The 26,907-nt window shown below is 49.4% G+C and overlaps 1 protein-coding gene across 3 annotated transcripts in view; it reads right to left on the bottom strand.

Moving 5' to 3' along the window:
• The window catches only part of SLC4A4 (solute carrier family 4 member 4), a 183,554-nt gene that overhangs the window by 145,141 nt on the left and 11,506 nt on the right, over window positions 1–26,907 (bottom strand). For 2 of the 3 annotated variants that reach the window (XM_087737167.1, XM_087737168.1), the window contains exon 2: window positions 14,832–14,905. In XM_087737167.1, coding sequence (XP_087593293.1) covers window positions 14,832–14,904 — 73 coding nt within the window. In that variant the 5' untranslated portion in view covers window position 14,905. Of the gene's footprint in view, window positions 1–14,831; window positions 15,010–26,907 lie in introns of those variants that run through there. The other variant, XM_009463608.2, reaches the window with a different exon arrangement.

The raw sequence follows: 26,907 nt of genomic DNA, 5'->3' as shown, positions 1-26,907 counted from the left end.
CCTGCAGCCCAGCGTGCCAGCACCGCGATCCGGGCTCACAGCACCGCGGGAACGGGCAGAGCCGCAACGCCCGAGCTGGAGCCATCTGCAGCGAGACCTTACAGGTCAACACCTGAAGACAGGATTTAGCTGCAGCGTGTCAAAGGAAGCCAGGAAAGCTATTCCAGCAACTGGAAACACCAGCTTTACCACGGCAGATGGCATAAACGCTGCACAGGGACAGAGAAGGGGAAATCTGAGCTGAGCGCAAGCAGGAGCGGTAGGGTAGGGGTGGCCCCGGGACGGGCAGGGCCGTGGGAGCCCTTCCCAAGGCATTCTCACAGCCAAGATCGCAGCCGAAAGCCAGACGCAAAAGGATGGGGCGATTCCGGTATCTGCATTAAAACAACGTCCTCCTTTCAATCACTTTAATTCTGCGGTCAGCTTGATAATAGAAACACATCATAGTAAGCCTGTAGTTTTAATACTTTAATATGCTGCCAACAGAACCGGACAATCTCTTTAATCCTTTGACCACGTGTGCACAGTACAGATTTTGGTAATATGAAACTAAATTGTATACACGCAGGCAAACATCTGCATTACTTAGCTGCTTTTCCCTGTTCCGCAAGGGAGAGACTTAGTTCATGTTGCTTTTGGTCTCCACCCCCCCGCCTCCCAGTCTGCTCAGGGAGGCCAAGCAAGACCTTTTCCTTTTCTGTGTACTTGAAGTGCCTGGCATCTGTTTATATCGTTGCAAATGCTGAGATAAACTTCTAGGCTCCCTTCCCAAAGCGCCTGGAAGGAAACAATTGACACATACTCTCAATGCACTGGGTTTCTGAGACATTTCCTACTCACCGGGCAACAGAGCCTTTCCCATGAGAACCATTGACTACAAACGGTGATGCCTGGTAAATTTAACGTGACACACATGCACCGCACCGTGATCCTGCGGCTTGGGGGAGGACGGGAAGCGCAGGGCCGAGTGCTAGGCTTCTCCTGGCAATCCAGGTCCAGCCCTAACTTGCTCTTGTACGCCCGACACGGGCCAACTGCCAGTGTCCTCCTGCGGCCCTTACTGCATTCAGAAAGGACCCCCCCTTTGCTGAGGGCTGCTCCCGTTGCCCTCCCCCAGGAAAGCCATTAGCCTCTCTGTGCACCTCATTAATTTTTAGAGCTGTTTTGGCTGACCAGAGGCACCTATTTCACAACACTAAAATCCCGTCGGCAAGATGCACAGCAAGACCTGCGGGTGACAGCGGCACCTTCTCCATTCGAAAGGACAGTGGTGGGTCGTGGCTTCCTCGAACTCACCCCTGCTGCAGCTACAAGTTTTCAAGTTAGCTTCTTGCGCCCGAGGAGAAACTTGACTGTGCACCAAATGCAGAACAAAATCGTTTCACCTGATTATTAACAGAGCGAGAAGTAGTCATCATCAGAGAGGTATTTTTCCCCCCGAAAAACTTTGGTTGAAACCACATCTTTTGCTTTATTAAGAGCTATTAAGGAATAGCAGCTCATGATTCACAGTCCAGATTTAGAGTTTGGGCACAGGAGACTCCCGAGTCAGTTTTGCTGGTGAAAATCCCCTCGTGTATTACCAAATTTAAGTTCTGTACAATGCAGCGTTCCCTCCCTGCCTGCAAGGATAGCTGTTCGTCTCTCGTCTCCATCCTGGCCAAGCACCGTCTCGTCGATGTCCCGGGAACGAAGCCATCTGAAGGCACACGAGCTCAGGTGCCGAGCCCGGCGGCACTGGGACAGCGGGCGCGGAAGGCAGCAGCTCCGGCCAGCCTGCCTCAGCGAGCCAGGCCCCCAGGCACACCGCCTCAGTGCAACACCAGCCTATTTCTTTTCCGAGTTATTCCATTTAAGGAAATGTAGGGGTTAAAGAAACGTAAACATAGGAAGGAAAAAGGTGTACTGGAAAATGAAAACGGTAAGAAATCGGCAGGCTTGAAGTTGTCTGACCTGGTAAAGTTTCAGCTACCCGTCAGTCCCTTGTGTGCGTTTATGTAGCCAAATTTGTGTGCTAGCACAGCCTGATCACCTACTACCTAGGTAATCCCGGTCTCCTTTCAGGTGCTCGCTCCCCATCACCCGCTGAGGTTTGCAGAAAGCTTCACAAGGGTTTTTCAGCAGGAAAAGGCAGGACCTGCATCAAACACCCCAGGTTCCTATACCTCCGTACCCGTAATTCTGCCTAGGTGTTTTTGCAGCCGCTGTGGCACAAGGCTGGACTCAAACTTGAACTGTCTGTCAGCGCGGATCCTTTTCTGCCGAAGGAAGAAAGGGTCGCGGTTGTTTAGAGACCGAGAGGCAGGGTGTGCGTGTAACACGCACTGAGCGGCTGCCCTGTCCACTGCTAAGCGAGGGGGAACGCAGCCGCAAGAGAACCAGGACAAGCCTGGCATCATCAGCGGACGATCCGGTTAAATCTATGTGATGAGGAGACCCTGGGATCTGCCTGCATGAGAAGTGAGCTGGGAGCAGGGGACCTACTCACCGTGCAATCATGTCAGCCCCAAACTGGACGACCCGAGGCCTGTGAAGCACAAGCCATCTATATTGTTCGAAACACGTGGATCTATTCATGCCACAATACAGGCGGCAAGTGACAAAAAACATCCATAGAGAGAGAAATCCACAGTTCAAGTGTGGTTTCCCAAACTACTTCTGGAACCGCATTGGCCTTAAAGAGCATTATCACTTCTTACCCCTATCCTTGGTAAGAAACCAATTCCTCCCAGAAGAATCATACAGAATAGACCTGACGCGTGATGCGCCCACGGAGAGTCGCAGAGCTCAGGTTGCTCAAGAAGTTTGAATTTAGGTGATTCTGGGGAGCTTCATCCTGCAACAACAGTCTTTCCACAACGCCTTTTGTATTGGGTATTTCAACACACACACGTAATAGATTACCAGTGGCCGTGGTAGTAATCCAAAGGCAGGGCACTACCAGAAAACCTGTGTTACAGGAAATGCAAACTGAAATCATAGCCTTAGCAGGAGGGAAAAGGAAAAAAAAAAAAAAAAGGTAAATCAGCAGATACGATTAGATTACCTAAGTGTGGTGGTATCTTTTGTGCCTGAGGTCTCTGCATTCACCTGACACTGAGCTGAGTCTACAGCTTTCTGCAGTCTTAGCTCATGACCACATGCAGACTTGAAGCCTGACACTGCGTAAGACTGAAATTCTTTTTTCATTCCAGAGATCTACAGCCAAACGAGCAAGCAGAAAGACAACATTTTATTTACGATCCTCTCCATTTTTAAGCACTAGCTCTTTTAAGGAAAAGGTGACAGTGCAGTGGCTTTTGCTTAGCAAAACCAAAACTTTGTCGTTTGGAGAAAGGAGCCGAAAGTTACAGGATCAAAGGATAAAGTCTGCCTGGTGCATAATATCTAAGAAGGAATCCCTCCCTCCCACATGACTGGGGTTGTGGAGGCTTAGAGCCTGGTCAGACTAGCCCATAAAGTATCTCAGGCTGCCACCTTAGAAGGAAACAAGATCAAAACTCAACATTAAAAATTTATCCAGCAATGAAAACAAGCCGAGTATTAGCAGTTTGACCTGGCCCTTCCTTTTACGTTCAAGGCTCCTTTCCAAAGAGCTGGGAGAGTCAGACGAAACCCCATCAGGCTTGGGCAGGCTCACGGTTCCAGCCGACACGTCTATGCAGCCACCCTCTTCTCCAAGGGCTCCGGCCACTCTCGCCTCCTGCACGGGGCAGCCGTGCGTCCCCAGGCTCTCAGGGAAGACTGGGACAGATACTTCAGGCAACCCGAACGAAGGGCTTTGCTCAGGATGCCCCAGCCATTTAACCTGGGGGTATGGCTGATGTATAAGACGACACAGGCAGGCAAAGGTGTGCCTTTCCCTGCCCATTTACATGGCCTAGCTATCAGTCTCCTACCTGGATGGAACTGAAACACAGCACGCCCTCAGGGAGGGGAAGCTTTACTTACTGATGTGGCTTCCGACACATCCCAGGAGCGTACGGCTTTCACTCCTACCACTAACGAGTTGCTAACTTGATGCAAACTTGCTCCGTAGCGATGCCTAACATTTAGGAATCTGCACCTCCTGCAGCTCCCAAGTCACACGAGACGGGCAGGGGATGCAGCCCGCCACGTGCTTCCTCAGCAGAAGGCGGCCCGGCACACCTTTGTGGCCAAGAAAGTGGTGTCGGCATACCGCCAAGCACGCAGCGAGACGTGGCACTAGCCAACGGGCTGCTGGGATTACAGCCAGGCTAGCGCAGCTTTTAGCGGCTGCTTTTCAAACCCGGGGCTGGCGGCAGAAGGGTACTTCTCGTTTTTGTGTGAGGATCAACGGAAATAAATGACATAAAAAGCTGATGGCCCAGGACAAATAAATCATAGGGATGATCCATTTTAAAGGGGAGATACTAAAAGTAGCACTAAGCAAGTCCCAAACTAAGCCCTGCTTAGTTTCAAAGCAGCTCAAGAAATAAGAACAAAAGGCCACGCCGTCACGTGCCGAGTGCCCTTAACTCTACCTGATTTTCAAGGGGTTACAGGTGCCGAAGAGCTCCCGGGACCAGTGCTAGTGGAGGAGCAGGCGCAGGCCCTCCACCCCGACCAGCTCCACCTTCCAGGACACGGCTGTCGCTCTGCGCTCCCAGGCGCGCGCGGGGTGGGACGCGCGACACCCTGCTCCAGAAAACGGTGCGCACCGCTGGAACAGAAACGACTTGCATTTCACCTAAAAATTGCCCAGGAGCGATCAGGAAGAGCATGAATTTCCACACGGATGAAAACAGAGGCCACAAAACCAGCGGGCAAATGGGAATATTTTCAATGACACATTTATCAATGTAAATTTGGGGTAGTAGAAACGACTCGGAAATTCACGAGACCGGTCAGCGACCACGGCTGGTTCAGGCAGTAGAAACAGGGAACATGACCATTTCCCCGAGCGCTGTGTAAGGGCTAAATACTGTTCCCATTCATGCACCTGAACACAGACACTGAAACTCAAAAGAAAACAAAACACAGCCATAACCAGTCCTCCAGACGGGATGAGCAGGCATATTCCCAGGCTCACCATTCCGTCCCCAGAGGGTTTTCAGAGCATCCTGATACTCGAGTGACTGATTTTCCAGGCGAATAAAAACTTATCCATCGGGTAAACAGCAGAAGGATTCACTGAGCACTTTGTTTGTTGAAATCTGGGTGATATCTAAACAAGCTAACGTACCAGTTGGAGATAAATCGGATCCAAATCCCTCCTGTTCCCCACAGCAAAACAGCCCCGTCAGGCAGCAGAACCACAGAAAAGATGTGTTTCCCTCCAAAGAGAGGGCAGGCTGCACAAGTGGAACTGACTCGGCTATTTATATCACAGTAACCATTTTGTTAGTGCAGACACACGCATTTATGTCTTACAGCGGCGATGCCTGGGCACAAGAAGACCGCTCCGCAAGAGGCTCCCATGAAGGGAACCCAAGGTCTTTTGAGGGACCGAGCGCAGTCTGCCGCAGGACCAGCACCAGCAGGGGGGTGCCTGGAGTTGGACAAAGGATGCTGGGTACGAGACTGGCTGGGAGAAGCAGAAGAAATCACGTCTGTATGGAAAAGACTGGAATAAAAGTAGCGCAAGTCTGTACCCAGGTAGCTGAAAACAGCTGAGATCAGGACGGGCCTCAGGCCTAAGGGCCTTTAAAACAACAGCAGTATGCAAGAAACTAATTCTTCCATGGTACGTGGCAGTCGGCCAAAGAAAATGGTCAGCGTAAATCCATCAGGTGATGGGACCAAATACTTGGAGAAGGACAAACCGTAAGGTTCACAACCTAATAAATGCCATCAGGAGAACTGCCGGCAATAAGAGAGATGCAGTAAAGGGCAAAAAAGACAGCAGAGGCTCCAAGAGAAACAAAACCCAAGCTACTGTGCCAAAGAGAGGTGAAATAGGAAGGAACAAGATTAGAAACAACCGGGCTGTGGTCAACTCTGCCAGTTCTGACAAAAGAACCCCGAATTCGCAGCTACGATGGAAGTATTCCAGAGAAGACCCAGCATCGGAATGAAGATGCAGTTACTGAATCGAGCAGGGAGCGTGTCCAGAGATCATTTTACATATTTGTGTCACTGCACGTCACATCTTAATGTGCAGGCCTTTACTAAAATCCCTACAAGGGGCAGGAAACCGAGCTGTGCAGGGCAGGACAGCATGTAAATCGGAGACTTTTCTTTTCTTCTTCTTTTATAACATCAGGCTCCTAGAACTTCACTATCTTCCAAAGGTCAATTTAATCTTTACGTAAAATGACCTCTGCAGTCTTTAAAAGGTTTCCACGTACCAACGCTATAGTTAGCCAGAAGGAAAGTCTTCCTAGCCATCTGTCTCAAGCTTGCACTTCTCAATTTCAAACGTACGCTCGATCGCTCCCCATCCGTGACCCAGACTTGAACTGCCAGATTCCTAACAAGATTCAGAGGCCGCTCCAGCGAAGCAAGTTTAAAAGGCGAGTTAGCGCTGTGCCCTGAAGAACGGGATGGCTCTGAAAGACAGAGCTCACATAAAGTCAAGCCAAGAATATCTAAACAGGAAAAGAAAATGAAAAAATGAAATGAGGTCTTTGTTTAACTTCTTGAAGATCCTAGAAACCCGGTTTGTTTAGAAGGAGTCACCAAGAACTGCGCCAGGAATCGCTAGGAAAGGATCAGAACATGAAGCCCAGAAGACGCACGTTGATGACAGCTATAAGGTACTGCTCCGTGACAGGAAAATATAAGGAAGCTGGCAATGAATTCTTGGGTGGACATGGTTTAGACAGAGCAATAAACATGTGTGGGGGGTATTCTCACTGAGCTTTATATAAGCCACTGCGAGACTCTTACCCACAACCCCATAAGCTGCTTTTCTTTCTCTCTTCTTTGGAGCCGTGAGAGGTTACAGAAGCCACCCAACCTGTCCTGCTGCGATCTGATCTAATCTGGCCAGGAGCGCTTGCATTCCACGGAAAGAAACGGAAGACTTGAACAACGCAGGGCTCTGGGGAACAGGGCAGAGGAGGGGAGCTGTGCCGGACGGTTTGATTTAAGCTTTAGGCCGAGCAGTTCGGAAGCACGGTACCTTTGAATTTTTTGGCATCTGCCTTGAGCGCTGACCACAGCTCCTTTAAAATTATGTCCCCTCCCAAAATGCTCCAAATGACCACCCAAAATAGCCCACCTTGCCTGAAAATCTCAGCCTCATTTTCCATATTTCCATCTCATTCGTTACCAAGGCTGACCTAATGACTACCAAGCTGTACTGGGCACTATCAAGTTCATGGATGCAGGTGGGCTTTAGAGCACCCTGCAATCTAAGGAAGAGCTGTGGTACAATGCCTAAGGCATCCAAGCACTGCCCCCGTTTCAGAGAAAGAGCCTCAAACTGCTTTCTGGGCACCAGAGGGCGGCTGCTGCTTTGCCCCTTGCAGACAAGCAGCAGGAAGGCGCGCCGCTGAAATCTGCGCTCCAAACTCTGAAGCAAACACCGTGGCCTTTTTAGAGCCTGAACTCCTCGTCACCATCAATGACTGCACGGAGCAGCACCTTGCCCAAAGCCTGAAGAACAAACGGCAAAGGCTGGGCACAAGTTAGCAACAAAACCGAGACAGACAACTGCAACATGCCAGGCAGAAGCCTACTTTAAACCACCATCCTGTTTCCTTGGGTTTGCAAAGTGTCAGGCAGCTCATGGGAAGTCCTCCTAACTGCCCGACTCTCATGAGAGAGAAAAACAGCCCCGCCACAAGCAAACCTTGATTCCAAGGCTGCAGTTATAATTAAACACGTAAAGGCCGCGGTGTGTTTTATGAAAGGCAGACTGGGGCCGAAGCCGGGGTTGCCAGAAGGCCGGGCTGCTGCCAGCACGGCACGGCGAAGGAATGCAAACACCACGATGCTCGCCGGCGGGAGCCCCATTCACCCAAAGGCCTCCCGACGCCCCTCCGGCGGCACAACCCTTCCTTCAAGGCAGCGCCCCAGTTTCCCCCGTCCCTTCTCAGTCTCTTTTCACTGCTAAGGAAGTTCTCACAGCGTTGTGCAACCGGACGAGGAGTATCACCCAAAGGGACAGGCCTCCACGAAGGCCGAGATGATGACTGAACTAGCGTACAGACGGCACTCATCCTAGCAAGGTCCGGACGAAGCCCAGCTCCGCTAGTTCTGGGCACACAGCTGAGAGCGGGAAGGACGCTCCTGGGTTCCTCAGCTACGCGAAGGCTGCGATTGCTTGACGTGGCCAAGCATGAAGGAGCCCAGCCCTGCCACGGGGTCAGGTATCTTCCACTTTCTGCCTCGCTATCTTTCCCTGTTTGCCAAGCGGGTTGTGTTGTTTACCTTCACTGCTTCTCTACGCCGTGGTTTACGGCATGGCGTACATCTCTTACAAATCTGTAAATTCAGTGGACAGGCAAAAAGCACGACAGAGTTTGCTAAATACAGCCCAACAGAGCCAACACTGGCATTACACATTTTACAACTGTGACTGGGCCTCCCCAACACATTTTGGGTTACCTTTTAATTTTAAATGTCCCAGAAAAATCCAGGAAGGGTAATCAGCACATCTGGGGCCCACATCTGGAGACTAAGAAAAGGCTTATCGGTTCTTCAATCTCCATCCTGAACTATCATATCCATTATTACTGTATCTTAAAAAAGAGCTGTTGGGCAGAGGAAGGTATATACAGTGGGTGGGAGAAGACAGTGAAACAAGCCTAGACTTGAATGCTAACTGAAATGACCCAGGAGAGGACCAAACCATCATCAAACAAGCCTAGCCCTGAATCCTAACTGAAATGACCCAGGAGAGGACCAAACCATCCTCTGACCAGCAGGCACAGCCTGCACGCACACTGATGCTGGGCAGCATCTACAGAAACTGAAGCATAAAAGAAGAGAGGGCTTAAAAAGTGACCTTTGTAGAGTCGTTGTCATGAGCACACTGAGACAGCCCCTGGCCTGGGCTACTCTGCACTGTCGAAGCGCCTGCTCTCGCTTGGTAGGGACCAGCAGCTTCGGGATGGTCCCAGTATCTGGAAACATCCACTCAGAGCAGTTGCTCCCATCAGAGGCTGTAAGGTGCCACGTGAGGGGCACCTTTCTAATTAGCACAGCCCTCAGCAAAATTAAGTTTCACTGCCAGGTCAGAGAGCTGATGATCACTTCTAAACCGATCAGAGATGGAAAAAAAGGCAGAATGGTACAGAAACACCTTCCCTTCACTGCCACGTACCTTATACTCACAGCGTGTGTCAGTGCAAAACTTATCGCCGCCTAAAAGAAAACACCACCTTTCCTTCGCAACGGGCAAACCACATCACATATTGACTCAGCTGTTCCTATAACATTTTCCCGATTTCTCCTGCGCGCACAGCCAACTTATCGCTACCTTCTGGAAAGTCAGCTTATCATCATCTCAGCTCGGGTTGAGGTTTTTCTCACGGAGCTCCGAGCAGGTGGGCATCAACACCTTCTCACACAGCCCCAGCAACTTTAAAGCTAACGCTGATTCCTGACAACAGATGAAGGACATCTGCGATGACCAGAAGGACATTCCAGGAACACAGACACCTGCTGGAAACTGCCAACAGTAAGCACACTCACAGATTTACTAGCGTCAAGCTAACAAATGACTGAAAAGTGGCATTATCTTAATGACAAAAATTTCCGAACAAACCACTTTGTGAGTGATTCATATTTCACAGACCTCACAGCATTTGTACTACTGACTTCATTAATCCGCACACACACAAACCGCTCCCAAGTTTTCCATAGGGATTTATCATATTATCAAAAGTCTGCAGTGAAGTCGTAGCACTAGGCCTTTTCATTTATGACAAACCAGTTAATGGCACATTTCAGCATCCTGCAAAGTGTCATGGAGAATTAAAGCTGGAGAGAAGCTCATCTGATATCTTTCATCCAGACACTTCAAAGTTGAGAAGATCCAAACCACCCGTCTTGTTTTTACTGGCTGTGCGGGGCCGCGTTTAGGTCCCAACCTGTGCCTGCCATTCCCAGGCTGTGCCAGCTGCTGCACAGAAAGAGAGCAAAAAGGCAGCGCCCGAGTCCTCACCGTTTGGCTTTTGCACGAGCAAAGCCTGCCTCAGTTTCCCCAAAGCAAAATACTGCCTACTCTATCTCGGCATATATAATCTCTGCATAGATATATAGTAAAGGTACCAAAGAATATTAATGAAGTACATTCAGTACTGAGATTTTATCTGATTAATTTTTTAATCGTATTTATTTCAAAAGCAATTAAAAACTCTAACTGAGATGAAACAGGTTCTCCAGTTATTTCTGAAAATGGAGAAGGTCTGCTTACAGTGGTCAAAAACTGAGGGCGGGGATGAGAGAGGAAAAACAAAATAAAGTGAATGGCTAAATACAGCTCATTTCTCCCACTTTCTGCCTACTGATTTTCACAGTTATCTTGACCCTTTCAACCTCTCTCCTCATTGATCCAACCATCAAGCAATAATCTTAGGCTTATGGCATCAGACAGCTTTCTACCAGCCAAGTGCAACGAGATGGTCTCGACACACCAGGGTCGAGACTAGAAAGCAAGGAGGAGGAAAGTGTGGGGAGCAGTCAGCTAAAATGGTAAAAGTAGTTACGGAAAGTCATTACAAAATCCCTGGTTTAGGCTCTCTGTATAGTAAATCCCATAATGATAACAGGATCCACCAAAAAGTTTCCACTCTAACAGCGTTTTTTCCTGAATTCACTCCTCCAGCAGCGGTATCTGAGAGAGACTCTCGAGATCTTTACTTCGCAAATCATCTGAAACGCGGGACAAAACCCCTGACAGGAGCGCTGGTCCCCTTCGTCCACGACAGGCAGCCAGAGCGCTCCTCGGGCCTCCCAGCCATCAAGCATCCTCCGCCCCACCATGAAGTCAGGGTGGCAGCCAGCCCGGGGGAAGTTACGCTCAAAGAGCCAAGAATACCTTATCTCAAAGGATAAGGTGGAGCTTTACTTTTCCCCTCTTGCAAAATTGGTTATTAAGTAATCTGTTTGTGTCACACATACCAGCACTCCGAACAGTGGCATTACAGCAATATGTCATTACCTTCAAGGAAAGGAACGTGCAGTGCTCTAAATGAATGGGAATGGTTTTCTCGCACAGGAGGTTCAGCTTAGGGCAGTGCCTCTTCCCGATTTCCCCCGAGAAAGCCTACGTTTTCGCACTTGCTTTCCTTCCACGCTCTGAACCGGACCCGGGCAGATCCCTCGTCCCACCGAGTCCCATCTCTGGGCGCTTATCTGCAACGTCGGTGCTGGCCAGCAAAGCAGCTCTTCGTAACTAAAGTGTCCTGAATGAATCAACTGAGCCCTCCCACTGATAGAGACAGTAGGGGGTGAGCTGGAATGGAATGATTTTTGAATGTCAACAGCTGATATCACTCATAAAACAGCAACATGCTCCAGCGTAGGACCAGACTGAGGTGCCACCGTAGAGAAGCACGAAACAATCTCTGGAACCAGGCCGGAGGGACATGCTTTTGTCAGGTATGTATGGTTTCTATTAACATTATATTTACTCAGCAAGGGCATGACCGACAATTGCCCCAAGCTGAAAATGTCTCAACATCCTACTGACCAGAAATGCCCGTTTTTCCCCCCTCCTTAAAAAGCAAAGTCCTTCCCTCTCCCCGACACCGCTACATAATGCAATTCCTGAGTGCCGCGGCAATTCAGAGCTGTTATCTCCATCTCACAGGCATACAGCGAGGTCATCAGCTACCAATAAAATGACACCACGCTCTTTCCTTGCAAAGAACGTGCAAAAGAGGGATGCTCAAAAGGACAACTTTAAAGTGCTGTCTTCATCTGTTCGAAACCAAACCGACCCAGAAGCAACAAAAGCAGCCTGCTTTCTCAGCAGGCTGTAACGTTTCGCAGTAGAGTTTTCCCGTTCTCCTGCAAACCCCTGCAGCTGGGGAACCCCAAGTCCCACTGCCCTAACGCTACACTGTCAGCTCTCTTCTGATAAAGGTTACGCTTTCCCTAGCGGAGGGAAAAGGAAATCATCTCTCCTCTCTGCTCAGTTCTTTTTTCGTACAAGTTTAGCAAAATTAAGAGTAGCTTTAAAGAGCCTTCCTGAGAAATCTGATCAATACTTACTGCTAGGTACACAAAATGATTGGGAGAGGAACGGAAAGAAGAGGCAAGAGAGGCAAACAACTTTACGATACGTATGTTGTTTCCTCACAGAAGTAGGCTAAAAATAAAAACTATCAGAAAAATGAAATACTCCTGGAGGTAACAATTCCACTCGCTGTTACCTTCTCCTACGGAGGATGCAAGCCTTTTAGAAAAGTAAGTTATATCCATACCGTGAGAGTGGCTGAAGTAACGGACAGCACTTCAGAGCTAACACCTTCGGGTCTCTAGACAAACGCTCTCCTCCTTGAAACCACTCCAGCGCAGAAACCTGGCAGAGAGACTTAAAAGCATCTGCACCAAGTGTCAGCCCAAGGTTTTCAACCTGACGCTTCAGCCTTTCCACTGGATCTTAAACTGAAAGAGAGCAGGTTTAGATTGGATATACGCAGGAAATTCTTTACTGCGAGGGTGGTGAGATGCTAGACCAGGTTGCTCAGTGAAGCTGCGGATGCTCCCTCCCTGGAAGCGTTCAAGGCCAGGTTGGACGGGGCTTTGGCCAACTTGATCTAGCGGAAGGTGTCCCTGCCCACGGCAGGGGGGTGGGACGAGATGGTCTTTAAAAGGTCCCTTCAAACCCAAACCATTCCGCGAGTCTACAATTCATTCTGTGCATGCAGGCTATGACTGTATGTGGGGTGCACGTGTGCGTATTAGACACACACGTACATTAAGTGCACTTATAGACAGGGCGCATATCTGTGTACAGAGTTAGATGTAGCTGAGGACATGCACAGAATCGTTTAGGTTGGAAATCTTCCCCTCTAAGGCGAAAAAGATCTCTTCAAAATGCCAGCGCCTTTAATGATTACGTGCACTGCGGTAACGCCCCAACTTTGCCAGGTACGCTACGAATTCAAGGCCGTCCCACTCCAGCGGAGCGGACTCGCCAGCCGAATCATACGTGCACCGTACACGCATCGTGACACCGACAGATGCTACAGCGTCAGCACCGGCCCCGCCGCAGATGGCGGCTCCTTTTGTGGTTTAGCTGGGTCGTTGGCGGAAGCCTGGCGAGAACCGAGGCGCTGCCTTTAGCACGAACAAGGGAATGAGCTGGTTACACAGCTCCAAGTCTCTCCGGGGGCTCAGGCAAGCAGCTACGGTTCCGAGAGGCCTGTCGCGTGCAATTAGAAATACTTGTTTCACCTCCTCTTCTCCTTACCCCAGCGAGGTGAACTGCAACTGGTCTGTGAGCCCAACTAAATCAAAAAAGGATATCTACATTGAAACGCGGAGATAAACTCGCCACATCTACAAATATTCCTTAAAGCATTAACCACAACCTTTTTCGCTACACCTGCAGACAGTTAAGAAGGACGCTCCCGCACCGCTCTTCACAAACAACAATTTGTATTATATTCCTGGGGCGTCACATATGGGCAATACACACCCCACCAGCATGGGGCAACATTTAAGACAGTAAAATATAGGAAACGTTCTCCCTCTCTGCCCTTGCAAATGTTTCTGCTGTGCCAAAGTATAAGTTATTCTGCAAGCAAAAGGCTAATACAAACCCCCCGTCATTCCGACCCTGCAGAGAGCAAACGGCCTCATTAAACCCAACATGATGATTTATAGCTACTGAGCACAGGCTACTTCATACAAGAGAGGAAGAAAACACGGGCTTTTTCATGGAAATGACCGGTTTGATTTGCTGGAAGTGTTTTAATCCATCTTTTTGGAGATTATTTTCTTTCACACTGCTTGATCCTTTACCGTCCACTACCAGTGACAACGAGATGGCTATAAGCCTACACCTTTCAAAACATTTTGAAGCGAAAAGTCACAAGCATTTGTTTGCAAATAAAGAAATTCGAATACAATTATATAGCTAAGCCAAGAGGGGAAGGATAGCACTGTGAGGTGAAATGCTGGCCTCCTTTCCCTTCTAGGTAGAGTACGTACTCTATCGTCCCTTCCTCCTTCTCCCCGGCTACTTTATCAAGCACACGGACAACTGATCCTCATAAAACAAGAAAAAAGAGCATTTGCTGCAAATAATTCATTCCTATCAGCTTAATAATTTTCCACAAACAACCTCAAACCGAACTCCTTCAAATTCCTTTCACCTTTGGGATTTCACAACATTTTTAGTTAGAGAGAAAACGAAAACCCTTTCAAAGGAGTCTACTCTTTTCCTAAAAAGTCAAGAAACTGGTTGCTCCGTTAAAAAGTTCCTCTTCAAGGGAAACACCTTCTCTTATTCCTAAGCTAAAACGATAACCCAGGCAAACGTCCACCCCTGCCACTCGTTTTTTCCAGTCCGCTTCTCCGTCCGCGACACCTGCCACCGTATTCCAGCGCTTCCAAGCGCAGCGGTGATAGGCAAGCGTTGCCAAAACTATATTTGTGGAGGAAAGGAAAAGAACGAGCCCCGATATTTCACAGCCACTATGCGAGACACGGCAAACACGGTTTTGTGGGAAGTGGAAACGTGTGCCAGCAGCATACGGCCCCATTCAGCCCTGAACTGAAAAAGGATTTCTGTAAAAAGCCAGTTTCCCCCACCAAGCTTACCTGTGTTTCGGTCAATTTTAAGATTAATTACTCGGCAAAACAAAGGCGCCCTTCTTCTCTGCTATCCGACTGTGCCGATCGTACACACAAATACAAATTGTGAAGGTACCCTTTCTCCCGCGCAGTCCAAGGTCTCTTACCTTCCACTTCTTCTTCATCACATACGTGTTTAAGGAAGGAAGCCCCTCTATCCAGCACTGCCTCGTCCTCCATCCTATAGTAATAGAAAAGAAAAAAGGAATGCTCAGACTTCTCCTGGAGCGAGCTGTTTGAACCGGCCCAGGTCCTGGGCAGGTTAACTTGCAAGCTGTTGTTCATGTTCCCGTGGGCACTCCTGTTCTCCTTCCAGTGCCTGCTCTTCCTTCATAGAGCTCCTTTCAAGTGGCCTTTGGTGTAAGCTGGCCTCACGCAGCTCCAGTTCTAACCTTGAGAGGACATCAGTGGTGACAGGTGTGAGAAAGGTAATCCCGGCTAGAAGGCTTTGGGGGTTTTTTCCTGTTTCTTGTTTCTTTTTTTTTTTTTTTTCCTGCCCCTCCTCCTTTTGCCTTTTTTCTAAAACGGACGTAGACACACACAGGCAAGTTTGGGACTGTCTGTGCAGCAGCCAAGAGTCTGTGGAATTCCAGGTCCCCTTTAAAGTTCTTCTAAAAGACCCGGGCTGCAGAACCACGCACACAAGCACGCACGCACACTACACACAGACACACACTCGGGTTCGAATGCGCAGTGGGAGACCAGACCAGCCTTCAGCCGGCCTCTTAATACCAGCAAAGCACACTTGTCTGCTGGGAGGCCAGCTTTGTGTCACATGTTGGCCTTACAGAAATCTGACATACGAGGATTATCCACAGACTGAGCTCCAGTAAGTCAGACCATCACAGCACAGTCATTTATGTGTGTCACCCATTCATTCATCCGTTCGGGCATGGGTTTTAGTAGCTGCCTTCTTCCCCCTCCCCTTTGCTCTCCACCCCTTATCTGCTCCTCTGTGTAGGAGAGACTCCTCGCTCTACGCCTCCGCCGTAGGAGTCCTCCCGTGGCGCTGCCCAGAGCTGGCGCTGCCGTATTTCACCCACAAAACGAGACCCTGCACGCTATCCAAGGGTTCCTCTGCCAATTCGCTTTTGACAAGCAACTATAAAAATGCTAAAATAACAAAGAGAAAAAAACAACAAACAAAATCGAGCTGTATTCAATAATCTCCTTTCGTGTCGCTGAGAGGCTAAGCGCACATTTGCTGGAGAGTCACTGCAGAAGCTTTCTGTCTTAATGCAACTGGAGACCGAGCTGGTAACCTGTTTTCCTACCAACGGCAACAAAGGGGCATATGTGGGTAACGATCAAAAACCAATACCTTCTCCTTATATTCCCCAGAGGGAACAGGGACAAACTCGGTACGGAAGGAGACAAAGCCTTCAAAACTCGTTCACATCCACACCGCTTCCACTTGTGATCCCGCAAGATCCTCCACGTGCAGCAAACACTTAATAGAGGGGGTTTTTTAAGGGTACATCCAAATTCAGGAGAGCGTAAAAACTGAGTGGATGAATACCAGGAAATCAAAATGTCTTAGGGTATCTGCCTTGCGTGTCAATACCTACCTGAACGACAACAAAAACACAACCAAAAAAACCCCAAAATTCAGCCACAAAGCGCCAGAGCCCTCATTTTCTGAAAGCAGGAGCACTGCAGCCATTCCACCACCTTTGCCAAGTCCTCCTCCACCTCCAGCACCTTTCCTAACACACCGCTGGCCTCATCCTTCCTTCTCAGTCCGCAGCTCAGCTCCCACCACCGAGTCTCAAACGCGTCACAGATAAAAAAGAAGAAAGCAAAACAGGCCAGATTCAAACCCACTAAGCATATGGAAATACAGGTTTTTCCTTTGGATTCTCGGATGGCAGCATTAATGCAGCACCATACCCAGAAACGAACGTGAGCACAGGCCCCTAAGTTTAGGTCCAGTTCAGATGTTTGGAACAAGGCCCATCTCCCCTTCACACCGGCGCTCTCTGCAAGAGACCCAGAAGCCAGAGGATCGGAAGAAGTTTCTCTGGGTTAGGAAAGGTACCGTCTCACGAGCAGCTGCTGCCCCGCGCGAAGGGGCAGGACGTGCTTCTTGCCAACAAAACGCACGGAGCCAGCGCTCGGGCACGCACACGTAAGCCTTCCCCGAAAGCTCCAGTTCTCCACTAAATTATTCAAGACTATTTATGCATCTTTTCTAAGGCAACAAAAGGGAACATATTTCATGGCTGCTCTTGCCTGTTTGCAACGGTTGTGAAGGCACGCCTCGATTTTTTTTTTTTTTAATTTTAATTCTCCCCCCCCCCCAAGCAGCACAGTAGCTACTTGCTATAAACACAACTGAAAACATCTGGAACAGATGGGACTGGATTTCCAGACCAAACGCAAACCGCACGCGCTTTATTACTCCGTACAGTCTGTTCTTACGCTTTCACACACAACGTGCCCGGGGATTTGCCTCCGTTCCCCGAGCACCGACACGTTCAGGCCCCTCAGCACGTGCCTATGTGTGCAACCACACCTGCGCATCCCACAGCCCCCGCTCCAACACCAGTTCCCAACCCCGGTTTCTCCGCACCATCTGAGGCGGCATCGGTCCAGGCGCGCAGCACCTGAGAAGCGACGGCCTCATGGCAACGCCGGCCCTCACGCTTCTCCCCACCCTCCCGGTAATGGCACCTTTCCTCCCTTGGACCAGTTTATCACATTTAGCAGCCGCGCTTTCTAGCCGCACGAGGTTGGAAAACCGCTCACGACACACTGCGAGCCTGATGCTTTCCCCGAAACGTGCGCAGAGCGGATCCGAAGGAGCTGGGGGGTTTAAAGGGCCAGGAATAGAGCTTGGGTCGCCTTGGCACGGCGCCCCGTCTCTAATCCGCCGGAGTTCAGTGATTAGACTCCCAAGCACCACCTCCCTCGACTTGGTCTTTTCTGCCCTTCTCAGATTACCGCAGGATTTATTCAGGCCAAAATCTAGCAAGAAAATATCCTTTCTGAATTTGCACGGGGGAAATACTTCAGCCCCCTGCAATTTTTCAAACAACATGAAATGGCAGTTGCAGAAATTAAAAGAAAAAAAAAAATCAAGGGAAATCTTCACTTGGGTCTTCAGGGGAAAACTGGTAGAGTCCTATCAGTGAAGCACTGCAGCAAGAAAAGGTATTTTCACCATCCCATGGAGGAGACACACACACACTGGATAGAGCTAAGAAAGGGTGGATTTTTTTTTTTTAGGGCCCCTGAACAGAAACATGCCTTAATTTAAGTCTGGTTTACTAGCTCCTTGTAGCAAGGTAAAAAACCATGGGCCATTCAGACACTTTTTATCAAGACCCGCATCTTCATTACTGCTACTGCAAGGTTTTGGAAACAAGCCTAAAAGATTAATTAAAAAATACTGGTTTTCTATTTTCAGGGTCTAGATCTGAGTAAGTCGTGTACTCTGATAGACTACACTCAAGAGAAAAACTCTGAGCTGCTTGAATAATTGGCCTCTCTGGGTAGGTCATTAGGTTGGTACCAAACGTTTTTAGAAACGACATTATGTGTCAATAGGATTTTAACGAGCGTCACACATAGCCTACCCAACACAGCATGCAACTCAAACCGACATCCACAGACCACTCGCAGGTAGAGCTCACAGAAATAATTCTGCCAAACTACTCAGAAGGAACAAGACCGACGCCGTACTAACAGGGATCCGGGAATTCACGACGGAGAGAAAAATTAGTGTGAAATGGGCAAAAGGGAAGGAAATCAAATAGCACAAAGCAGAAACGACGATGACGAGGGTGTTCTCCAGGAGCAGAGCACGCCCTGAGAAATTAACAAGTACGTTGGGGTAACTTTCGGGGTGACAGCGTTCCTGAGCCTTCAGCCTTAGCACAGCAAACCTGATTTGGGTTCTCACGGCAAGTGCTGCGGTTCAAAACCAAATTATTTGTCACAGGCTAAAAAAAAAAAAAAAAAAACAAACCCAAACCAATTACTTAAAACTCCTCGGCTACACTTCGCTGATGGTTTTGCTGATCACCTCATAAATTCTTCCTGCAGGTCTCCTCGTCCCAGCACCCAACACTCGCAGCACGTCTTCAAAGCGGCCTTAAAGCAGCTCAGCTTTGCTGTTCCCCGTCCTAAGGGCGGCAGAGGCCCCCCCGCCCCGGCCCCGGCCGCAGCGCCAGGAGAAGAAGTGCTGCCACCGCCCGGCCGCCCGGCCCCGCCGCCGGCGAGGGGCCTCCCGCAAGCCCGGGGCTGCGCCGCTGCCGCCGGGCCTCGGGGGCCAGCGCCGCGGCCTTGCCGCCAGGCACGCCGGTCGCCAGCCACGCCGGCCGCCAGCCACACCATCCCCTTCTGCAGCTTCGTTATTTAGGACAGGGGAAGAGGGAAACCAGCGGCTGGCGGGAATACAGCAGGGGGGCTTAAGGTGCAACCCGGGCTGTTGCGTGGAGATCAGGCTCGCTCCAGTGAATCAACGCGTAACGTCGCTGGGGAGCAAGAAACGGGAGTTATTACTTGCCGATAAGCTTTTACGATTCTGCCCATTTCAAATGTCTTTTGCAACCAGGAAGAAACCCCGGCAAACTCTGGACTGAACAAAGGAAAACGAACGGAGCCAGCTCTGTGCTGACCCGGCTAGCCTAACGCAGAGCCCACGCGAGAGGCACATTTCAAGAGCAATCCTTTTGCAATAAGCCAGGGCGCAGAGTGCGTCAACGGCTTCGGGGAGGAGAGAGGATTGCGAACGCTGGGTCACAGAGCAGCAACGCCTGCCGGCCGAAACGGCGGGGCTCTGAAAGGGCTCGGGTCGGAGCTGCCGAGCGCAACGTGCCCGCCCGGCCGTGCAGCGCCACGGCTCCGGCTCCGCGGCCGTTGCGGGCAGGTGTGCGGAAGCCGCCCAGGCTCGCGGGAAGGGCAAGCCGAGTAAGATCTTGCTCAGCGTGCAGGATCGACCACGCTCCTCTGCTTCTCAGAGCGTCGTTTACCTGTCAAGGCTTTTTCCTCAGAAAACTGCTATCCGTAAAGTGGAGTGGGAGCACAATGGATGGGGATGCTGGGGGAGAAAGAGACAAAAATAAGTAAAGAGCGCACCAGGCGTCACTGGCTAAGCTGTTTGGCAGGTCTCGCGATCCCGCAAGGGTTGCACCTGAATCTACACACACACACCGTTCCCCCTCACCATTTACCTCCCAAACACCAAAGGGGGAAATTGTCCAGCACACAAGGCATTTTCCCTCTCAGAGGCCGAAACATAGTTTTCAGCTGAGGAGACTCTACAGCTCCCAGCAGAACAGACAACTGCCTCCGACAGCTTGATCCGTTTGGACACTCCGACACCCACTGTGCAAAGGACTCCTGCACCTCTGCAATTCCTCCCTTCGCTACCAGCAGCAAGCTCAGCACGACCCACGCGCACATACCCATCGGCTGCGTTTCTGCTGCTGGTAATCGCGACCGGAGCTCGCAAAAAGAAACGCAACGTGGCTCGCAAGGAACGGCCACAGGTACAACCACAGCCCCGCTCCCCGCTGCTGCCCACAAGGTACAGGAGCCCGTCGCAGGACTGAGACACGTCCTCCGCCACCAGCACTCCTTGTGACGAGCAGCATCGTGCAACCTTCAGCAACAGACGGAACAACGCGGCCATCAGCTAGACCTGGGGGCTCACGCAGACGGGATGCACGAGGTCTGGACCTGGGCAGAGAGAAGAGCCGCCAAAGGCTTCCCTGTCAGTGACACCGGTGCCTTCACCAAGCCACCCAAGTTAGATGCCCAGTGTGTGCGTACCTGTGCGCGTACCCCAAAGATCCTGAGTCAATAAGCTGAACAGGCTGCCTCTGTCAATAGGCTGCGGAGAGCCAGAGACAATATTCTTTCTCTTCTCTGCAACCTGTGAAGCATTCAGATACTGCCATGGTTGCGGCCCAGTGAACAGGAAACTAGGAAGGAGTCTTGGTCCCAACCGATGCTCTCACAGCCCGTACACAAATGCTTGAATAAACAGACCTAAACCGACCGATTCCTTTTTAGGGGCTAGATGCGTTTTGGTTTTCCACACATACTTGCATATGGGCTCTGTCACACAGAAAAATGAGCTTCTGACTATCCTCAGCATGATCTAGTTGATGCACTTTTAGAACGCATTGCCAAATTTATCTTGGATGCATTTTCCCCTTTCAGCTCTAAAACACCATTTATTTACATGCTTTCTCAGCAAAAGGTTGTACTCACCAGGAGCAGAGGAAGACAAAAGCCTCTGCTTTCTGCAGAAAGAACTTGCACTGTAATATTTTTAAATCCAAACATAAGCCTGGCTTCTTTTAAAATAACTCTTGATAATCAACAGGGAACTAATACCCGGGGTGACTGCTCTGCACAATGAAAGCGAGGAGAGCGATGCAGCGAGACTCATCTCCCGCAGACCTCTTGGCTGAATGGAGAACGCCGTTTCCCCTCTCCAGAGCGACACCCATCACCTCCTGTACAGAACCATCCAACAACCACAAACGCTACAAGATTAAAATCTGTAAATGCAAGGTGCTAAAAAGCACTCTTTTTTTCTGACCATGCAGGACACGTAGGAAAAGGCTGAAACACATACAACCTCAAAGGAGAATGGACTGCTCACTTCTTTTGGGCTGCGCTTTTCCTTTTTGCAGTACGGACTCCTATTTTTTAGTTCCAATGAACTGCCAGCACGTGTTGGACCGCGACGCACGCGACACAGTTGCTGATGAATCGCACATGCTGTAGTCAAACAAGGAGGAGGCAAAAAGTAAGGAAGCTTTGCCATTTTATCATCTTACTACCAACTTACAAGCGACTGCACGTTCTGGATTACTCGCCTTTTCAAAGGGCACGTGAAACTCAACGGTTTGCTGTTGCTCGCTCGTGTCCCTCAAGCATGACCGTGACATAAGCCTTTCGTTACTGGAGGCTGAAGCGTGCTTGTTAAAGGGGCTTTGGAGAAAGGACGAGCGAAGTAGAGGGCAAGCATGCCCCTCGACAGCCCGCGTAAATCCTTGAGGTCGCGCTTCCCGTTCTCCCCTCCCTCGAGGTCCTTCCGTGGAGTTCCACCTAGGTCGGGGTCACGACAAGACGGCACGCCATCTTGAAGGAAACAAGCCACTGGCCCAACCCGGCGCGCTTTGGCACAGCATGCAAAAACCAGGCCAGACAGGCCCAGCCCCTGTGTCACGGCGTAGCTTTGTAAAACCGTACGCGTCCTGCACCCACCAGCATGCCAACGCGCTCTCTGCATACAGCTACAAGACTGCTTTTCAGATTTCACACTGTTTCACCTCTTTTTTTTAAGCCACCCTCACGCTCAGTATGTTCTTGAGAATAAGTCATTTAAATAGACACATTCTCCCAGTGCTTCTTTGCCCCTCAGAGACCTCCTTTCCGAGAGGCTGCCTCCCCATCAGTATTGCCGACGGTGTTTTCACCTTTACGCTGCTGCCCATTCATTCGATTCAATATTTTCCCTGTCCACGCACACTGTGGTCTTCTCAGCAGGTTATGAAGACCTGGAGAAAACCACAAACCAAGGCTACTGGGTGCCTCTGATCAACCAGGCGGCACCAAGCAGAACACAAACCCCGATATAGGTTATTTGCTTGAAACGTCTCAGTTACACAGATTTCACTCCGGAAAACGAAGCCCATTCGTTCAGCAATACTGTGCCGTGCTATTTCGATTACTAAAATAGGTTTTAGTGCTAATGAGACATTTTTGAGAACTGGGGGGTATGAGAGGAGGGACTTGTATTGGTTTTGGTTTTTAATAAATTCCCAATTAAGTCATCTCATTGTTATTGCGAAATGTTTCACTCTACAGAGGTGTTCTCAGCAATTGAAATTAAGCCCCGTTATAGAATTTAAGTATGAGTCTCAGTTCTTGACCAAATCTTGTTTTCAAAAACTCGTACTGACTGGGACGTCAAGAACTCTAAAGGTTTATCTCAACTCACAGGTGAAGCCTACGAGAGCACCTTCCTGAAACCAAGGTAAGAATTATTTGAATTTATTTTGACAAAGTAAGTTCTATCACGTGGACTTCAACTTAAATGTCCGACAACTTCAGGAGAGCTCTTCAACTTAGATAGGTTCCAAAAATGAAGTAACTACTAGAAAAAAAATAATTAGGAGTGAATGAAACTGGAGCTTTCTTCGGCACAAACGAGAAAGTAACATTATCAAAACAGAGGGAAATACAAGGTGGGGATATTGGCACTGGACCCTAAGGTAGGTGTAGCAGTTGAAGCCATTGTTTTGTTATGTTTAGATTGCTTACCATAAAATGACACAACTCTATAAAAACTGATTAAGTCAGCTGCGTGTTTGTTTTCATTTCCTTCTCTTAAAGCAAACCACGGAGCTGTAACTGGAGCCATACCAGCAAGGAGAAGTCGACACTTCGTTCAGGCTTAATTTGAAACCGGTAGCGTCTCGGTGAAAGCCCTCTCTCCAGCAGGCCGAGGTGAACCTCTGCGGCTGAGCACCTGGTTCCTGACATCTCCCACATACATCTGCTATATTTAACGACGCCAGAGCCAGGAGAGGGTCTAGAGACGCTCCGAAAGGAATTCAAGATTGCGCTTACGTAGGAGCCTCATGAGATGAGCCAGTCAACGGGAAGAAGCGATTTCGGACTGCAAATATTATGAATATATCTGTTTGAGGCTAACATAAACCAGACATTTTTGTAGCTTCATTTGCTGCAAAGCATGAAATATAAATCACAAAAAAGTCTTCTCGAGAGGCAGAATGGTGTCAGGTTTTAAACCCAGAAGCAGTAGCGGATTTTTCCTAAAAAATATTATTTCAAGACAGCCTGCGGCATCTGATTTTTTTACTGTGACAATGTCATGTCCTGCAATATTTTTGTTACAGTTTTATGCCTTATGGGCAACTTCTTACTTGACCATGTTTTACACATCCGATTGGCTATCCCTACATTTTTTTTTCAGTTTTGCATAGTAATGGAAAAAAGAACAGAGCTCAATTTTAGCATGAAAAAGTTCCTAAAATCCCCCACCCGCTTCAAAACGTTTGCTTGGAGAAAAAAGGGTTAGCAAATTCTTCGGAGCAGTTCAAAAATAGGAAAGCGGCAGGAAAAGAGAGCACGTTTCAGGAGTGGGCGAAACAAGGCGGCTAAGGTGAAACGATGACTGCGAGACATCCAGCATACGTTTGCCCCACTTAAAGAAAATTAGGCAGCATGCAACACATTTATCATCTAGCGCATGACTCGAGGCTCAATAAACCTTAGATGAAACGGCTCCAGAGGGCTGATTTATGAGAGCATTTTCATGTGCTCTTCAACTAAACCCGTGTCTACTTAAAAACAATCCTGTTTTATAAAGTAGTTGCTCTTTGTTCGAGCCTTGTCTAAGAGCTCTTTTCAAGAAATCTGTGCCTAAGTATCGTGTCGTAAGACCACGTATCGTGGACCGAGAACCGCCTGCAATATTACAAGCATGTATTTTACATCAGCTCAGCACACAACTTCAAAATGGGCGCAAGACTTGAAAAGTAGGTAATAGACAGGGGAGCCATAAACGCCTATGTATAAACATACACGGACCTATAAACCTAGACAACAGAACAGCAACTGTGGGAAGTCTTTGCAGCATCCAGCATGACTATTGCCTACGCAGAGTCTCAAAAAGCAAGGTATGGGTAGCTGGGACCTGACGCAGCATTTCCTACCTATAGACAATGATGTTAAAGTGGGCGTCGCAGTCTTGCCAGGCTGCCTTTTCAAAGAAAAAGGTTATCTGAAATGGGAGTTCCTGGGTTTAAGTCCATTTCCCACTCAGCAAAAGAACGGGCAGTGTGTACAATGTGGGGTGGGGCAGCACCCGACTGGCACCATTAACCCAGATCTGGTTTTCTCCAGGGAAAAAAAAAATCCAGCACTCCCAATGCCGGCTTCCCCACAGGCAGCTCCGGCACTCGTCCTCCCGTGTGGCTGTTTTGGGGGAAAGTCTCTTCTCCCTAGCAATGACCCCCAGCACACTAAATACCCCCATTAACACCAAGTGGGTGAGACCAGCTTATACCCTCATTTCACTTCTGTAATTGCAGTTTGGAACTCTTCCCTTCCTGCAGGCTTCATACTTTCACACGCACGACTCCCCGAGCTGCACGTTTTCCCTCCCATCACCTTCCCAAGCATCTCCGAGATGCAGGTCATTCTAAAAGCATCACAAACCTCTGGACCACCGACACAAGCGTCGGGGCTGAGCCAGGCGAGGCCCCAGCCGAGCATGCGGTACAGTACGTACACTGCCTTTATGCTTTCTGCTGGGAGGAGGACAGACAATACCTGATCCAGCACAAAGCTCGACTGGCAGAGGCGGAAAGCCTGCTCGTATAAAACGTTTTGGACATATCTGAAGCAGCCAAGGGAGCTAATGCACTTTCAGCACTTCACAGAGTGCAGTCACAGCATTTCTGATCCAATTCCCGGCACTCTGAAGCGATAAGCGGTTTCACGATATGCTGGTTTCAAAGACATAATCCAGCATAAAGGATATTTTTAACAGGGATGATTTCAGTAATCTGCTCCAACACTCGACCTCATACACAGTCCGTGTGGCACAACGGAGCAGCGCAGAACGGCGTTACTTCTTGAAGCATGCTCGTCACCGAAACCCTTGTGCAACTACGGTCTGTGATGTCCAGCTGCAGATGGAGACCTGGAGAAAGCGCACGACCCAGAACCCTGAGCATGTCAAGGGCTTTATTTGATTTCTAAATAGTAAAGGCCTTGGGGGAAAGAAGAGAAAAAGAATGGGGGGGGGGGGGGGGGAAATCAATCTCTGCAAACTCTACCTGTTTACTAGATGAAAGTCCCTCTAAGATTATGTACTTTCTGCAAGTTAAACAATTACTCAGAAGTCAGAAGGGATGCGATATATTTGATATCCCATCAAAAGGAGTGCGATCGGAGCACGCAGCTGTAAAACTAAGAAGAGGCAAAGTCACCCAATCCAAGTGTCAGCATACGCACGTAGCGCAGATGGAGGAAAGACAACTTCCCCACAAATATCGGACAAGCAAGCAAACCAGCGGGCTTTCCGAGGCTCGAGTGCTCCAAGCTAACCTCATCCTCGCTTCAGGGACAACGGCTTGTCCGGAAGGCTTCGCAGCGACTGCTCCCCAGGGGAGATGGACCAAGTCTCTTCTGAAGAAGGTCACTGGCGTCGGTCCCAGTGCACGCATAAAATGCTTATTTAATAATAGTCAATCAAAACCAACACAAACGTGATAGCTAGAAATGCAAACAACCAATTTTCAAACTAAAAGCCGTTTCTGCCTCCACCGATGACACTGGGGGGGGGGGGGGGGGGGGGGGACACAAAAGCAAAAACCCAAGACACAACAACAACCAAAACCAGAACACAAAACCACAAACCAGTGCAAGTTTACTGAAGATGAAGAAAAAACATTTCCAGAGAGGAGAGGAGAGCAGGGAGAGAAATGCAGAACCAAGTTATTTTAAAGCCATCTGAGAATAAACTGAAATAAAGGAGAATTTCATCACTGCCATCAATTTAAGCTCCAGTCAGAACAAGAAGAAAGTAAGGCACAGCCCACAGCACCATGAACCCAGGGAGCCGTTCTGCCCCCAAGAGCACCAAGCGCTTAGCAAAACCCCCATTACGCCAGCCCCAGAAGCCAAAGGATGCAGGTCTCATCGCACGGCACCCACGAGGAACATCCAACAGCAACGTGACCGCAGGTGACGATTCCCTTCTGCATCACCACAGCGGCCTCGCGATCCCGTTCAAGGAGCGCAGTCTATTCTGCCTTCTGGGGGCTACCATCAGGCCGCCGGGACAAAACCACCCGTGCTGGAGCCCCGGCTAGCGCTAACCAGACTTACACCCACACGCAGGGAAACTTTTCTGCTACTCAAAGTTTCACGGCGTGATATCAGAGGGGCAGGTTCATACGTGGTTTTGCCGATATTATCCAACAAAGAAAACAGCGGTCACGGAGCACCGACGGCCATTGGGATAAAAGACAGTCCGGGGGAGCCTGGCTACCACGACCACTCGCCCCACAAAAGAGCTCATCCCCACCTTCACGCCCTTGACAGCACCTGCAAAGAAAGCAAACGGAGGTTTTGTACGCTTCTCAATAAAACTCCCTGCACTGGACAATAGGGAACAAGGTCACC

Source organism: Nipponia nippon, unplaced genomic scaffold (genome assembly GCF_047370975.1).
Source record: "Nipponia nippon isolate SJK-2023a ecotype South Korea unplaced genomic scaffold, ASM4737097v1 scaffold_6, whole genome shotgun sequence".
NCBI classification, from domain to species: Eukaryota; Metazoa; Chordata; class Aves; order Pelecaniformes; family Threskiornithidae; genus Nipponia; species Nipponia nippon.
Note: the sequence above shows the minus strand (reverse complement) of the source record. Positions and strands in the feature narration are given on the sequence as shown.